Source organism: Impatiens glandulifera, chromosome 7 (genome assembly GCF_907164915.1).
Source record: "Impatiens glandulifera chromosome 7, dImpGla2.1, whole genome shotgun sequence".
Taxonomy (NCBI): domain Eukaryota; kingdom Viridiplantae; phylum Streptophyta; class Magnoliopsida; order Ericales; family Balsaminaceae; genus Impatiens; species Impatiens glandulifera.
In genome coordinates this window covers 229398-243820 of record NC_061868.1, presented here as the reverse complement: position 1 = coordinate 243820, position 14423 = coordinate 229398, and the positions used below count along the sequence as shown (strand labels likewise).

General features: G+C 38.4%; 3 protein-coding genes across 8 annotated transcripts; 2 read left to right on the top strand and 1 right to left on the bottom strand.

The window, feature by feature from the left end:
- Positions 1-1665: 1665 nt before the first annotated feature.
- Positions 1666-4073, bottom strand: LOC124944789. The gene is made up of 4 exons (XM_047485132.1): positions 3766-4073; positions 3489-3612; positions 2366-2710; positions 1666-2295 (listed from the first exon to the last, which is right to left on the bottom strand). Exons 1-4 carry the CDS (start codon positions 4071-4073, stop codon positions 1666-1668), a joined length of 1407 nt encoding a protein of 468 aa, XP_047341088.1.
- Positions 4074-6117: 2044 nt separating this feature from the next.
- On the top strand, positions 6118-11424 carry LOC124944895. The gene is made up of 5 exons (XM_047485244.1): positions 6118-7766; positions 8853-9830; positions 10151-10376; positions 10706-10848; positions 10974-11424. Exons 1-5 carry the CDS (start codon positions 6363-6365, stop codon positions 11286-11288), a joined length of 3066 nt encoding a protein of 1021 aa, XP_047341200.1. The 5' UTR covers positions 6118-6362; the 3' UTR covers positions 11289-11424.
- A 571-nt stretch (positions 11425-11995) lies between these two features.
- LOC124945959 (probable BOI-related E3 ubiquitin-protein ligase 2) lies at positions 11996-14065 on the top strand. Of its 6 annotated transcripts, none has more exons than XM_047486500.1 (5): positions 11996-12131; positions 12305-12546; positions 12703-12825; positions 12955-13319; positions 13505-14063. In XM_047486500.1, the coding sequence occupies exons 3-5, from the start codon at positions 12714-12716 to the stop codon at positions 14018-14020; spliced, it is 993 nt and encodes a 330-aa protein (XP_047342456.1). In that variant the 5' UTR covers positions 11996-12131; positions 12305-12546; positions 12703-12713; the 3' UTR covers positions 14021-14063. The 6 variants fall into 6 exon arrangements, with proteins under 6 accessions (XP_047342456.1, XP_047342455.1, XP_047342459.1 ...); XM_047486503.1 differs by having other exon boundaries at positions 12068-12546; positions 12955-13081; positions 13256-13319; positions 13505-14065; XM_047486504.1 differs by having other exon boundaries at positions 12069-12546; positions 12703-12819; positions 12955-13081; positions 13256-13319; positions 13505-14064.
- Positions 14066-14423: the final 358 nt, after the last annotated feature.

Sequence of the window (14423 nt, the reverse complement as noted above, 5' to 3'; positions counted from 1 at the left end):
CATGTCGAGTTTGATTTGGCTTCTCGTGCGTACACTATCCCCCAATTTAATCGGTTTTTTGACAAGATCAGGGTTAAAGATCATAGGATTGCTACCTATTTGGAAGAGATTGGGTTTCAAAGATGGAGTAGAGCATATTTCCCCGGTAAACAATACAATCAACTCACAAGCAATTATGCAGAGAGTTTGAATAGTCAGTGCAGGGAAGCCAGAAAGTATCCAATTTCAGCAATGCTTGAGTTTTTAAGAACAACATTACAAGGGTGGTTTAATGATAGAAGAGAAAAAGCGTCCAACCACCAAGAATTTTTATCTCCAACGTATGAAAAGTTATTATGTGATGGTTTTGAGAAAGCAAGATTCTATACCGTATCATCCCTTAACCGATTTGAGTTGTATGTGCATGATAATGAGGCACATTATAAAGTCAATTTGAAGGACAAGGACTGCACTTGTAGGGTATTTGAAGTCTCCGGTCTTCCTTGTACACATGCACTGGCTGCTGCCCGTCACAGGAATGTGGTTCCTTACGACTTATGCTCAAGGTATTTAATCGTTTTGAACTTATTTATTTAACCTATTTTTAATCGTTTTATTTTCCTTCTCATAGGTATTATACAACTGTATCTTGGTTGAATGCATATGCGGAGACATGTTATCCGGTTGGTGATGAAGAGAATTGGGATCTTCCCGATATTATCAAACAACGCGTGTGTCTAAAACCACCTGTGAAGGTTAAGAAAGGTCGGCCACAAACTAAACGTAGGACATCCCAAGGTGAGGTCCGTAAGGTCCCGAGACGATGCAGTTCATGTGCAGGTCTAGGACATAATAGAGCAACATGCAAAGCAGTGATGCCTGCACCGTCTACCGCAAGAGCAAGAGCATCATCTCAGCAGCATGAGCCCTCATCATCTCAGCAGCATGTGCCCTCATCATCTCAGCAGAATGAGCCCTCATCATCTCAGCAGCATGTGCCCTCATCATCTCAGCAGAATGAGCCATCATCATCTCAACTGTACGAACCCTCATCTCAAGTGTACGAGCCCTCATCTCAGCTCTACGAGCCATCATCTCAATCTTACGAGCCATTAGCTTAGAATGAACTTGTTAGTGTTGTGTTGTGGTGTTAATGTTGTTTTTGTAGACTTATTACCAAATGTCTTGTGTGGAGGTGTTAATGTTGTTTTTGCATCAAGGATTCAAGATTCAAGGATTCAGTAAAGTGTATTGTATTGTTAATGGTGTTAATGTTGTTTTCTGGTATTTTCTGGTGAATGTAATACAGGGACAGGGTTTTTGTACCAAGTGTTTTTCTAGACGCAGCTGCTTCACGCAGCTGCTTGACGAAACTGCTTGACGCAGCTGCTTGACGAAACTGCTTGACGCAGCTGCTTGACGCAGCTGCTTGACGAAACTGCTTGACGCAGCTGCTTGACGCAGCTGCTTGACGCAGCTGCTTGACGAAACATGGTTTACATTAGTGCAGAACCTATTACATTAGACATGATTTATATAACTGTGTACTTCAGACATTTAATTAATTACAATAACATATATATCATAAACAACATTTTATATCATTAAATCAACCATATTACAAAGGTTTGAGATTAACATTACAAAAATTTGATATCAGTACAGTACAAAAGTTTCATAAATAACCTATGGATCTACAATTCCATGAAATAACCTCACTGCCCACTTTTCTCTCCAAGCTTTCATCTCATTTGAGGTCACTTCTTGTAGATTCAGACCTGCAGTCAAGTACTCAATATACATTAGTACAAATACACCACAATCTCCACTCTTAGTTGCTTTGGGAACTTCTGACTCTGGACGTCTTGTGTATGGCAAAACGGAATCAGGGTTGAGCAGGGGAAATCTTTGTTTATCTTCAAGAGGCAATGCCTTGTCAAATATAACCGGAATCATTTGGCACATCGGTAGCACAAACTCATCAAGATTAGCATAACATCCAGGATCGCAGTCATATACGTCTACGCGCCATTGCTGTAGACGGACAACACAAAGTATCCAGTGGACGTCTTTGATGTTCAAAGGAATATATATATCATCGCATACTTTCCAACTATTCCTATAGTTGCTTTCATCGCCCAAGAAGTATTCGAAAAAGTTTTCAATGTCAAACTCAATACGACTTTTGTTAAACGCAACGTACTCAGCAGTGAACCTGGTGTGGAGCCAACAATCTCCAATAAAGAAGTTCTTCTTATATGTCTTTGGATATACCCAAGCTCTTCTTCTCAGAATGAAGCAACCTGCATCGATTTCCTACACAAGAGAAACACATTTAAAATACAATCTGCAAATCTAAAATTATTCTAACATAAATATTACTTACATCATCAGTGAGCCAGGTGAACCTTTTTAGCATTCGGCGAAATACTGCCTTATCACCTAATATAGTATGGAGCTCAATTTTGTTGTTGTCAGTGTTTGGATCTTTAAGCCATGTTTGCAATTGATGAAGAAGTTGATCGTCATATTTTAGAAGTGGATTGACGGTGATAGGATCTTTTAACTTGGGCTGTTTCAGATTGGGGTCGGTGAAATCTGGATCATTCTTCGGCCTCCTATTCCTTCGCGTGACCAATATGACTTTCTTAGGAAGAGGAGGAGGAGTATTCACTATTTCCAGTTCATCTTCGTCACTTTCGTCTTTCTTCTTCCCAACCTTCTTCCCCACCTTTTTCTTAAAAGTCTTTTGTATAGGTTTTCTCTTCACTTCTTCTTTCTTCTCCACTTCTTCTTCAAACTCCCCTTCTTCTTTCTTCTCCCCTTCTTCTTTCTTCTCCACTTCTTCTTCAATCTCCCCTTCTTCTTTCTTCTCCCCTTTTCTTTCTTCTCCACTTCTTCTTTCTTCTCCCCTTCTTCTTCAATCTCCCCTTCTTCTTTCTTCTCCCCTTCTTCAACAACAATCTCATTCTCAATCTTCTTCTGCTCCAATTCAACATTGTCTTGCTCCAATTCAACATTATTAACCTTCTCATTCTCCTTTTGCTCCTCTTCTTCATCGAGAATGTCATTCAGACCAATGGCATTCTCATCTTCTTCGTCACGAATGTCAATCTGCTTTTCTTCCTCTTCTTCAACACGAATATCATTCTGCTTTTCTTCCTCTTCATTGTCACGATTGTCATTCAGACCGATGTCATTCTCCTTCTGCTCCTGCTACAAAAGTGAAAAGAATTTAAATTAAGGATGCGTCAAGCAGCTGCGTCAAGCAAGCAGCTGCGTCAAGCAGCTGCGTCAAGCAGCCGCGTCAAAGACATAAAGTAGTAAAAAACAGAAAGCTCTAACAGAATTACCTGGTTGGTGACATGGCTGGCGAACTGGTTGCTTAAACTGAGAATCATCTTTTCAAACCTCGTAAAGTAGTTTTGTTGATTCAATTTGATGTCTCTTATGTCTCTCTTGATTTCTTCGACATCTTTCTTTATCTCTTCAACATCCTTCTTTATCACTTCAGCATCCTTTATCTGAACATGAGATGCCGGTGCAGGTTCACGTGGAGGTGATGATGGAGGTGTTGAAGTTGCGGATGGGGGACTCATGTTACGCAGGCTACGACGCTTGATGGCTGCTTTGCTGGGGGGGGATATATCATCATATTCAACATTCCTCTTCCTCTTGGAAGGTTGGACAGTAGTAGGTTCTTCATCAACATCTTCATCATCATCATCTTCAGCAACATCTTCATCAGCCTTTCTCTTTTTTCCCCCATCAGTAACTCCCTCAAACAAATCATCGTATGAATTGTTAATGTGTTCAAAATCCTCCCCACTGTACAAACTCGTCTCCTCGGAGGACTCTTGCATCTTAGAAAACACGGCGTTGTTAAAGGCAGATTGCATCTCCTGAAATGTATTCTTCCTTTTCGATTGATACAACAGTATCCTTGGGCGAAAAGGGCCATCAACGTCTTTCCTTGTGGCGAATTTAGGGACCAAGTTTTGAATGATCTCATAGCTCCACACTTGTAGTGCTAGTACAAACCCATACACGTTATAAGCAAAAGAATTAGTAACTCCACTCCCTTTCCTGGACATATATACGGACCTGTGGTTTTCATGTCCTGGTCAAGACCCCTCATGGTGAATCTAAAGGACACCTTCCCCCATGGAAATCGGAGGAAATCTTCAACATCTTCAACCATATGGATGATTTTGAGATTTAAAAGCCGTTTTGGGTCATATGAGAAGAGGTACTGGTTAATCAAGCAGATCAACCCGATCTTCCATGCGTCTTCCTTATCGGTGCATTTCATGAAAATAGATTCCAAATCCATCATTCGAATTGACGTATTCCTTTTGAAATATTTTATCAGCAAGGGTGGACAACCTCGGCATTCATCTTTGTATTCAGGCAATCTGTCGAAGTTGAGGCCTGTAATCAATGCGTACTCTTTCAGACCAAAAGTATATTCCTCCCCATTAAAGTTGAAAATCATCCTATTCAAATTGGCCTTCACCTTCCGAACCAGCAACTGATGTAAAATGGTCCCTGAGAACAACAAGTCTGGGACTCCTCTCAATAAATACTGAAATTGAGAATTTAGAGCCCTCTCCATAAGACCCAGCGCTTCAAACCTATCAGATACTTTTTTCAAGGCTAGGACAGATTTCAATGAAATCCTACCAGGAAAATCATGAACCGTGAAGTCTGCCATCTACAAAAGGGAAAAGAAAAACAACAAATATAAACAACCGAGAAGAAAAGCAACCGTCAAAATAGCTAGAAACAACTGTCAGATGCGTCAAGCAGCTGCTTGACGCAGCTGCTTGACGCAGCTGCTTGACGCAACCCATAAACCGTGCATGAACCATTTGAAATCAAGAAGCATCCTACCCTAATTCCTAACATAAAACATGCATAAACCGTTTGAAAGCAGGAAGCAACCTACCCTAAAACCCTAACATAAAACATGCATGAACTTTTTGAAAGCAAGAAGCAACCCTAAAAACATAACATAAAACATGCATGAAGCATTTGCAAGCATGTAGCAACCCTAAACCCTAACATAAACCATGAATGAACCATTTGCAAACAAGAAGCAACCAAACCCTAACATAAACCATGAATGAACCATTTGCAAACAAGAAGCAACCAACCCTAAAACCTAACATGAACATAAACAAACATAACTAAAACTAACCTCATGAAGTCAATGAATGAACGAGAAGATGAAGACGAAGACGAGCAGGAAGAGACGTCGAGGCAGGTGCGTCGTCGAGGCAGGTGCGTCGTCGGGTGCGAGAGAGAGAGAGAGCGTGAATAGTGGTCGAGGCTTATTTGGGTTTTTATATAAAATAAAAATAAATATGACGCATCGTATCCTACTTGACGCATCCGAGATGACGCATCCGAGTTGACGCATCCGAGATGACGCATCGTATCCTACTTGACGCATCCGAGATGACGCATCCGAGTTGACGCATTCGAGATGACGCATCCGAGTTGACGCATCCGAGTTGACGCATCCGAGATGACGCATCCTTCTTGACGCATCCATCTTGACGCACCCTGCGTGACGCATCCTACGTGACGCATCCTACCAAACAAACAACCTGCATTCAACGAATCAGCGAATCAATGAGGAACGTTCTGTAAATGAAATATACACGAACTGAATAGGAAATCAAAACAAACAATAACGAAATAAAGACAAAATATAGTGGAATGGTCGAATGAAATGTCAATTTGTTCGAAATCCTCAGCGCTGTGCAAACTCGTCTCCATTGGATGTTCTTCGAAGCTATAGGCCGTTGAATATGTTCGAAATCCTCTTCGATTCGTTCTTCATCGCTGAAAAAGAAGAGAAAATCTTCTCCGCCACCATTAGGGTTTCACGGCGGAGAAGACGGATGAGAGAGAAACTGAAACGAAAATGAAAAAAAAATTAAGTCTTTATATGGTTCAGGGTGCGTCACGCACCTGGAGGGTGCGTGACGCATGGGTAAAATGGTCATTAAAAAATTTGGGGGTCACCAGCGCTATAAAAATCATGGGCCCGCACCATCGGCTATTTGGCCTTATTTTGGGGTCATTTCCTCAAATTTCCCGTTTCATCATTGTTGAAATTGATTGAGAAGAGAAGAAGGGATATGGTGAAAATAATTGTTTCTTTTGATGGAAGCAAAAGCAAGCTGCTTCCGAAGATGACAATCTCGACTCAGAAGCTCAGCTATTGATCGAGGTCAGTCCTACACTAAACCTTGTTTTCTCCTCTTTCTCTATTTTCATCGGATTCCGATTCCGATCGTTTGAGATCTGCTATTATTAACTTTCTTCGTCCTTGGAAGTTTTAATACTCTACTGTACTCGCATCTTATTATACGATGTTAAATGGGGAAGAAACTCACCGGGCTTCCTCCATTGGAGATGCTTGTACAGACCCACTTGAGGATTTTATGCGATGGAATGATCCTGAATCAGATCGTGGTGATGATGATGATTCGCCCGTTCCTTCAAGATACTCTTCTGCTGGGGATTCTGAATTCGATAGATATTGCAGCGCTAATTCGGTTATGGGGACGCCCAGTCTGTGTAGTTCATTTGGAAAATTCAATGATTGTGAGTCTGATTTTGGTTCTGTAAGGAGTTATGGCCTCGGAATTTCTAGTAGTTTGGACAATTTGAGAATGGAAGATGGGTTACGGGGGAAAGTTGAAGACAGAAGACTATCAATTTTAGGAGGTTCAAGCTCAGGGAAGATGACCACAGATGAAAGAAATTTAGGCCGGGAAATAGTAGGTGACTTACAAAAGGATGATCATAGTCTAACAGATATTGGTGGTCATGTGGAGTCAAGGAGTAACGAGAATAAAGGAAGGCTGTTAAGCCTAGTTGACTTATCTACCTCTTTGGATGATGAACTTTTTGGTGCGGATGATGAAGGTGGTATAGTGCGATGGAAAAATCAAAGTGAATTAGATGATGCACTTCAAATGAATGCAGGTCATTCGATAGAAGAAGCCCTGTCCGTGAACAGTGATTCCCATGCTTCAGAAGATGAACATTTATTACCTCCTGGACAGGAAGATATTGAGCCAATGGTGGAATATTTGGAGGGGGCAGCGATAAACGTATATTCAGAACTTGAAGGGGGGAGGGGAGTTGATAGATATTCTGATCAAGATGCACTTTCATCTTGTACTGAGCACTCAGAAAGTGAAGATTCTCAGTTTGGTACGGCTAACTATGAGCAAAAGAGGGACTTGCATAAAGAAGAGAGGAATTTGGAGAAATTTCGGGAGGCCAAAAATGACAGAATAGTTTCTCTTTGGATGAACTCATCTACAGCCTTTGGTTCAGATGATTTGCATGATTTCATGCAAGAAAACGGAGACTCTGATATTATAATGATAAAATTAGATCAACTTATGGAGCAGAAACAACCACATGATGGAACCAACATAAACAGAGAACAGGAAGAGAAAGATTTGATTCCCGTGGATGGTAATTCACAAAGCGCTGTCATGCCAAGTGCCAACAAAGTTTATACCGACGATGGAAGTACGAATTATGAAAATCCAGATTCAAATATTTCTAAGGTATTGCATCCTCTGTCAAGTATTACCTCTAGGTCACTCTGTCCAATTGAAGCACCTGTAGATCAAAGGGTTGACTTCTTTGAGGGATCATATTCATTGCCTCTTACTGTTGAGAACACTGTCTGCAAAACATCAAAGGATTCTCCTATTTTGTCTAACCCTCATGACATGGATTCTAAAATTGTTAAGGTGCGTTCCAAGTTCTCTATTACATTGTCTTCAATCACTAATATGCGATAGAAAAACATATATATGCAATATAGACATTATACTAGCTGCTAGTCTCTTCAAGAAACAAATGAACAAGCATGTACAAATTATTATTCACTCCATCTATATGCGGAGTACTCCATGCATAGTTGATACAGTCTGTGTCCCTAAACAAGAAACATATCCCTGAAGCTAAAAGGTTATAAAAAACATATAATGGTGCCCGCATTTAATTTTATTTGCATGTAAAACAAAACAAAAACATAAAATGAATATTGCGAAAACAGTCATTTCCTGATAATCTGATACTTTTTTTTTCTTCCACATTTGAACATCAGTTACATATCACCATATCAAATCCCATTAATGGAAACACTAGCCGATGAACAGTAACATGAATGAAATTGCTTTCGGAGGTTGGAATGATGCGAGACAGAAAAATGAGGATTCAACGTGGTCTGGGCTGTGTACCGAGAGGTCTACTCAGATTCTTCCATGTTCTACAAAATAGAATGACGTGGAAAAAAAACGACCAAGAGAAGAATAAATAGTTTGGGTCACGGTGCGACAGAAGAAGAAGAAGAACGACAACTTAATACCAATATACCATGAATAATAAATCCATAAAAAAGAAAAAGATAATCTTTATTGATGAATCAATTGCACATATATTAGGAATACAATCAATTAGAGATATAATCAAGCTTACAATTATTTTCTAACTCTTAACTGCAATGAAGTATCTAATGTTGCAATATTAATTTCCACTTAATGCCTTCTCCAATAATTCATTTTAAACTAGAGCTGTTTGGTTCATAAAAGTATCAAAATAGTTTGTGTAATTCGAATATATTTTTCTCTTGCTTTTGTAGACGGTTTTATTGTTCCTTCAACTTGAGTTTATTTTGTTTTATTTGCCATTTCACCTAATATGCTCATTTGTTATTTTCATTTACATTTAAAAAAGTACAATTGAGGAGGTGAAGTCATTTTATTTTTGGATCTCAGACGAATAGGTTCAAGAGATGAGAGTAAAAATCATTTGTTATTTTCTATGTCTTGCAGATTGAGAACCTTGAGTCTAATGAACTTTATAATGAGGTTGTCCATGAAATGGAAGAAATATTACTAGATTCAACAGATTCTCCCAGTACTTGGTTCCCCTCCCAGAAATCTTTCCCCTTAAGGGATGGGGGTTCAACTGCCTCTACTTCGGGCAATGATGATGCTTACCCACAAATGCAATGTCGTTGGAGGATTGACAGAGTCGAGGTAGTAGGGGCGAAGCAAAAGAAAGGAGACATTTCATTTAGTGAAAGGCTGGTTGGAGTGAAGGAATATACTGTATATGTTATAAGAGCTTGGAGTGGAACAGATCATTGGATGATAGAAAGAAGATACCGTGATTTTTGCACACTTCATCGTCGATTGAAAGCAGTTTCTTCCGATCAAGGCTGGCTTATGCCTTCTCCGTGGTCCTCTATTGAACAGGAATCCAGAAAGATCTTTGGCAATCTCTCTCCTGATGTCGTCTCCGAGAGAAGTGAGCTTATTCAAGAGTGCCTACAATCTATTCTTCATCTTAGGTTTACATATGGGTTACCAAACGCTTTAGTTTGGTTCTTGTCTCCAACTGAATCTCATCAAAGTTCTCCAGCATCTAGCTCATCCCATCAACTAAACCTTCATTTTCCCTTTGAAGATGGAAAAACTGAAAACGTTTCGGCATTAGGGAAGACAATATCGCTTATTGTTGAGATTTCACCACTAAAAACTCTGAAGCAAAATTTGGAGGCACAACATTATACATGCGCGGGATGTCACAAGCATTTTGATGATGGGAAAACTCGATTATCGGAAGTTGTGCATAGCTTTGGTTGGGGAAGGCCTCGTATCTGCGAATACACTAGTCAGTTATTTTGTTCGTCGTGCCACACTAATGACTTTGCAGTTTTGCCAGCCAGAGTTTTGCATAATTGGGATTTCTCACAGTACCCAGTTTCTCAGTTGGCAAAATCATACTTGGATTCTATCAGGGATCAGGTAACAAGATCAGTGTTGGATGGCCCTTCTTTCACTTATTTCCTTTATAGAATCAGGGCTTGCAGTCACTTCTTCCATCAAATCATTTAAAACACCAAATTCTCTTTATTCTTTATAACATTTTAAAATCAAATACCAAGTATATTTTACTCCTTTTACCCAAATAAACCACTATTTACATTTGAAAAAAAAAGATCAACCAAGCTCTTGGATTGGAGGTCAATTCCCTTCTTTCTCTTCTTCTCATGCAAGAAGTTCAACAAAATACATAGATTGTTATGTTCTTTTTAATGAATCCTCCATTGTTTTTCTTTTTTCAGCCCATGCTCTGTGTTAGTGCAGTCAATCCTTTCCTGTTTTCAAAGGTACCTGCCCTTCACCAAGTAACTGGAATGAGGAAGAAGATAGGAGCCATGATTCCTTATGTAAACTGTCAGTTCCGTGAATCTATCTTTAAAAGATTAGGTTCCCGCAAATATCTCCTTGAGAGCAATGACTTTTTCGCACTTAGAGATCTCATTGACCTCTCAAAAGGTGCATTTGCAGGTATTGTAATGACATCTTCACTAATATTTTGTTCTTTTTCTCCAATCTAAACCAATAATACATTTTTCTTTCATTAAATCCATAAATTATTGTATAAAAATGATCCTATGAGCCCTGGTAGAATTTTCAGTTCATGATCAATGTGAAAGAAACCCGATAACAAAACAGCAACATCCTTGTTCTTTCCTTCATAACTTTCTGAAACTAGTCCTCGCCTGAGAATTGGTTTTGTTAAGACTCACTGATACTGCACTCTTGTTTGTAATGAATATGACTCTAGGTATGATATGGATGATTCTTTCATGTTTCTGTCTTGTCATATTTTGCAGCACTACCTGTAATGGTGGATACAGTTTCGAGGAAAATAAGGGAACATATAATGGAGCAATGTCTTCTATGCTGTGATGTGGGTGTCCCTTGCAATGCAAGACATGCGTGCAATGACCTGTCTTCTCTCATTTTCCCTTTCCAAGTAAGCACCAAGCATTTAAGGTCAAAGATCATTGATTAGTGAAGTTAATATCAATCACATTAATTCTGATTTTGATTTGAGATAGTTAATATGATGACATTCATTAATTACCAAATAATGGACAGGAGGAAGATGAACTGGAAAGGTGTAGATCCTGCAAATCAGTTTTTCATGTTGAGTGCTTTAAGAAGATAAAGAGTTGCCCATGTGGAGTTCTTTTAAGACATGAAGAAGATGGGACAGGTCTGGCCATGTCAAGCCAAACTAGTAGCACCAGCAGCAGTAGCAGCTCTTTGAAGGACTTGTTTGGAAGGAAATCTGTCTCATCTAAGTCGACAATTGGATTGCTATCTGGATTATTTTACAAGGAGAAGTCTCCAGTGACTAAAGACAGGGATACTGTTATATTAATGGGTTCTTTCCCAAACAACTCCAAATGACTCTATTATATTGTATCTTGGGAAATAAGGTTTTTGATTTTTTACATGCTCATATCTTTGGAGTGTCTTTATGAAAAGTAAAGAATTGTATAATTGTTGAAGAAATGCATAGTTTCATTTCTGTTTTGCTTGCTCATCAAGGCTTTATTCTGGTCAAAACTTCATGTATAGAGACAGAAAATGGAGTAAAACTACTGAACATTCATTTTTTTTAAGAATGATTGTTAATGCAACTCAATTTTTTTTTTAAAAGTATAAGAAAACAACAATAAGATCGAAAAATTATTGTCCCGTAAAAATCACTCTTTTTTGGATGGAAACGAACTTGTGTAACATAAATCTTTTGAGGCGCTCGTATTCATAACTTTTCTTTTCAAATTTTTTTTATTTTATTTTTATTTTTTTTCATAGATTGTTTTTATTTTTTTTCATAGATTGTTCAGAAAGAATTAATTTTTAGTTGTAAACGATTTTGTTGATAAAACACAATTCAATACTATCTCATCTCTTAAACACAATATAATGCATGCATCTATACAAGTTATCGAAACTTTAATGAGATGGGTTTGTGCATATATTCTAATACTTAGTTATGAGTTTCTAAATAATTAATTTTGAAAAATAAAATACAATAATACAATTTTTTTTTTCAAAAGAAAAGAACAGCTATATATAAGAGGAGTAGCTTTAAATTCAAAGCAGTCATAGGTTTCTCTCTCTAGATGGTAAGGTAGAGTAGAGTAATCTGTAACCAAAAAACGCTGAGATTTCAATGCATTTGAACCCTTGGTCGGGTCGAACCCGAAGAAAATTCTCCACAGAAAGAGGAGAGAGAGAGAGAGGGTTGGCGTATGTTTTTTGCTTTGGAGAATGGCAAATATCTGGTCAGGTGGTCAATTCAAGCGAAGCGGTTCGTTCGTTCATTCGTTCTCAACAGTAACCGGAAATAAAGAAATCAAAATTACTGGTGGGAAAACGAAAAGGGAGCTGCTTCCAGAAAGACCGAGAAAACAGAGGAGAGAGAGAGAGAGAGAGAGTGGGTGAGGAATAGCCAATGAGGAAGAACGTTTCTTCTCGATCCATATCCCTAGCAACGCATGATGGACTCTGCTTTCATAACCGCAATATTTGCTTCACCAACAACAACAACAACAACAACGTCGATCATTATTATTATTACGCAACTGATCCATTTCAAGATTACCCTCATTTTAATCTGCCTCAACCTTTCCATTTCAAGATTTAAAACCATTCTCAGGTATACCCATTTCTATTCCATCTATATGCCATCCCCCTTCATCAACCAATAACTTTAGATTTTATTTCCATTGAAATGTTAAACAGGGTTTGTTCTTCTTTTCACTTCATCAATTAGTTTTTCTTCATTCTGTTGTTATCAATACTCTCGATACAGCTTGAAAAAATATGCTTGGGGGAAATGACAACAGTCAGGTATTTCCTACCCTGATGATGCACGAGGAAAACCCTTTGCCATATGATGCCACTGGATTGACTCAGATGCAACTGCAAGGTAGTAGTAAGTAGTATCTGTACCCTGAGTCTTTTTTGAATGAATAAGAAGCTAGCTATCATCTTAAAGTGTTCATTTTGGATTGATTGATTAACATACACCATTCATTTATTAACTACTTGTTGCTATATGCAGTTCCCGTTGGTTGTAATGTTGATTGTTTCAACTTCACTGGGAATTTTCTCACAACAACTGCAACTAACTACCACCCTTGTGTTATAAGAACCCGGGAACCAGAAGAACTCAACTCATGGCAACAAAGGTATCCAATATGTTTTCATCCGGAAGAAGGTGTTAATACAAGTAGTACTATTTTGAATACAAATCCTGTATCAACTGGATTCAGACTTTGTTATGAGGAGGGGGAGGAACTTAACAAGTCCTCTATTATTACCCATGGTGGTGAAAGCATAAAACCTTGTTTATTCTCTCTCAGTGATGGCCTTAAAACAGAGATGGGTAGACAGAAAGAAGAACTTGACAATTATATAAGAATTCAGGTAACTGATTTCCTGAATACTCACTCACTCCTTTGATTGATGCTGTCTGAGATTGGTTTCAGGCATTTGAATTTGTTATGGTTGGTATTTCACATGAACTTATTTATGACTTTGAATGACTGAATTTAGGTTTAGGGTTGGTTGGTTTTGAAATTTATGATTTAGAATTATAATATATGGGACAGGAAGCAAACATGATAAAGGGTATAAGGCAGTTGGGACAAAGACAAACAGGTTGGTTTGTGAATGTATTGGAGAGAGGAATCGGGAGAAAGTTGCAAGAGAAAGAAATGGAGATGGAGAATATAAGGAGGATGAACAAGGAACTGGAAGAGAGAATAAAGCAAGTAAGCATAGAAGCTCAATCGTGGCATTACAGAGCAAACTATAACGAGACAGTAGTGAACAACTTGAGAAGCAACATTCAACAGCAGCAGCAGCAGCAGGTTATGGCTAATTCGAAAGCAAAGGAGGAGGAGGAGGAGGAGGAAGGTTATGGAGATAGTGATGAAATCAATCTAGTAGGTTCTTCTTACTGTAGAAGTTGTAAAAGTAAAGAAATCTGCATCTTGTTATTGCCTTGCAGGCATCTGTGTCTTTGTATGGATTGTGAAGTGATTGTTAGCAAATGCCCGGTTTGCAACCTCAAGAAAAGTGCAAGCCTAGAAGTGTATTATGCTTCTTCTTCTTCTTCTTCTTGAATTAATAATAATAATAATATGTATGGCTTTGTAAATTGAAAAATATTTATATAAAAATGAATTCTGAATCATGTCATCATGTCATCATGTTTATTTATATAAAAATGTGAAAGTGAAACAACATTACATTGCACTTGCAACCAGGCAGAGAAAGGGTACTACTTACTTCATGGCCATTATTCTAATGAAAAAGTGGATCAAGAATAGAATATTTGGGTAAAAAAGAATGTTAGATTCTTTTTTGGTTCTTTTATGTGGATAAAAAGAGAATCTAAAAGCATTAATTAATAATGTATCTGGATGGCACTATAGGCAAAGGGGGAGTCAAATTTGGAGGTAGAAGGGACCACAAATGTATATTATTCTCATTCATTCAAACAGGCTTTGGCTTTGTCTTAGCCGC

Coding starts and splice junctions, on each gene's coding strand:
- LOC124945959 (XM_047486500.1), top strand. CDS start 12,714: ATGCTTGGGGGAAATGACAACAGTCAGGTATTTCCTACCCTGATGATG. Junction 12,826..12,954: donor GATGCAACTGCAAGGTAGTA/GTAAGTAGTATC, acceptor TGCTATATGCAG/TTCCCGTTGGTTGTAATGTT. Junction 13,320..13,504: donor ACAATTATATAAGAATTCAG/GTAACTGATTTC, acceptor TATATGGGACAG/GAAGCAAACATGATAAAGGG.
- LOC124944789 (XM_047485132.1), bottom strand. CDS start 4,073: ATGTCCAGGAAAGGGAGTGGAGTTACTAATTCTTTTGCTTATAACGTG. Junction 2,711..3,488: donor TTCAGATAAAGGATGCTGAA/GTGATAAAGAAG, acceptor TTTAAGAAAAAG/GTGGGGAAGAAGGTTGGGAA. Junction 2,296..2,365: donor TCACCTGGCTCACTGATGAT/GTAAGTAATATT, acceptor TCTCTTGTGTAG/GAAATCGATGCAGGTTGCTT.
- LOC124944895 (XM_047485244.1), top strand. CDS start 6,363: ATGTTAAATGGGGAAGAAACTCACCGGGCTTCCTCCATTGGAGATGCT. Junction 9,831..10,150: donor TGGATTCTATCAGGGATCAG/GTAACAAGATCA, acceptor TTCTTTTTTCAG/CCCATGCTCTGTGTTAGTGC. Junction 10,849..10,973: donor CTCTCATTTTCCCTTTCCAA/GTAAGCACCAAG, acceptor AATAATGGACAG/GAGGAAGATGAACTGGAAAG.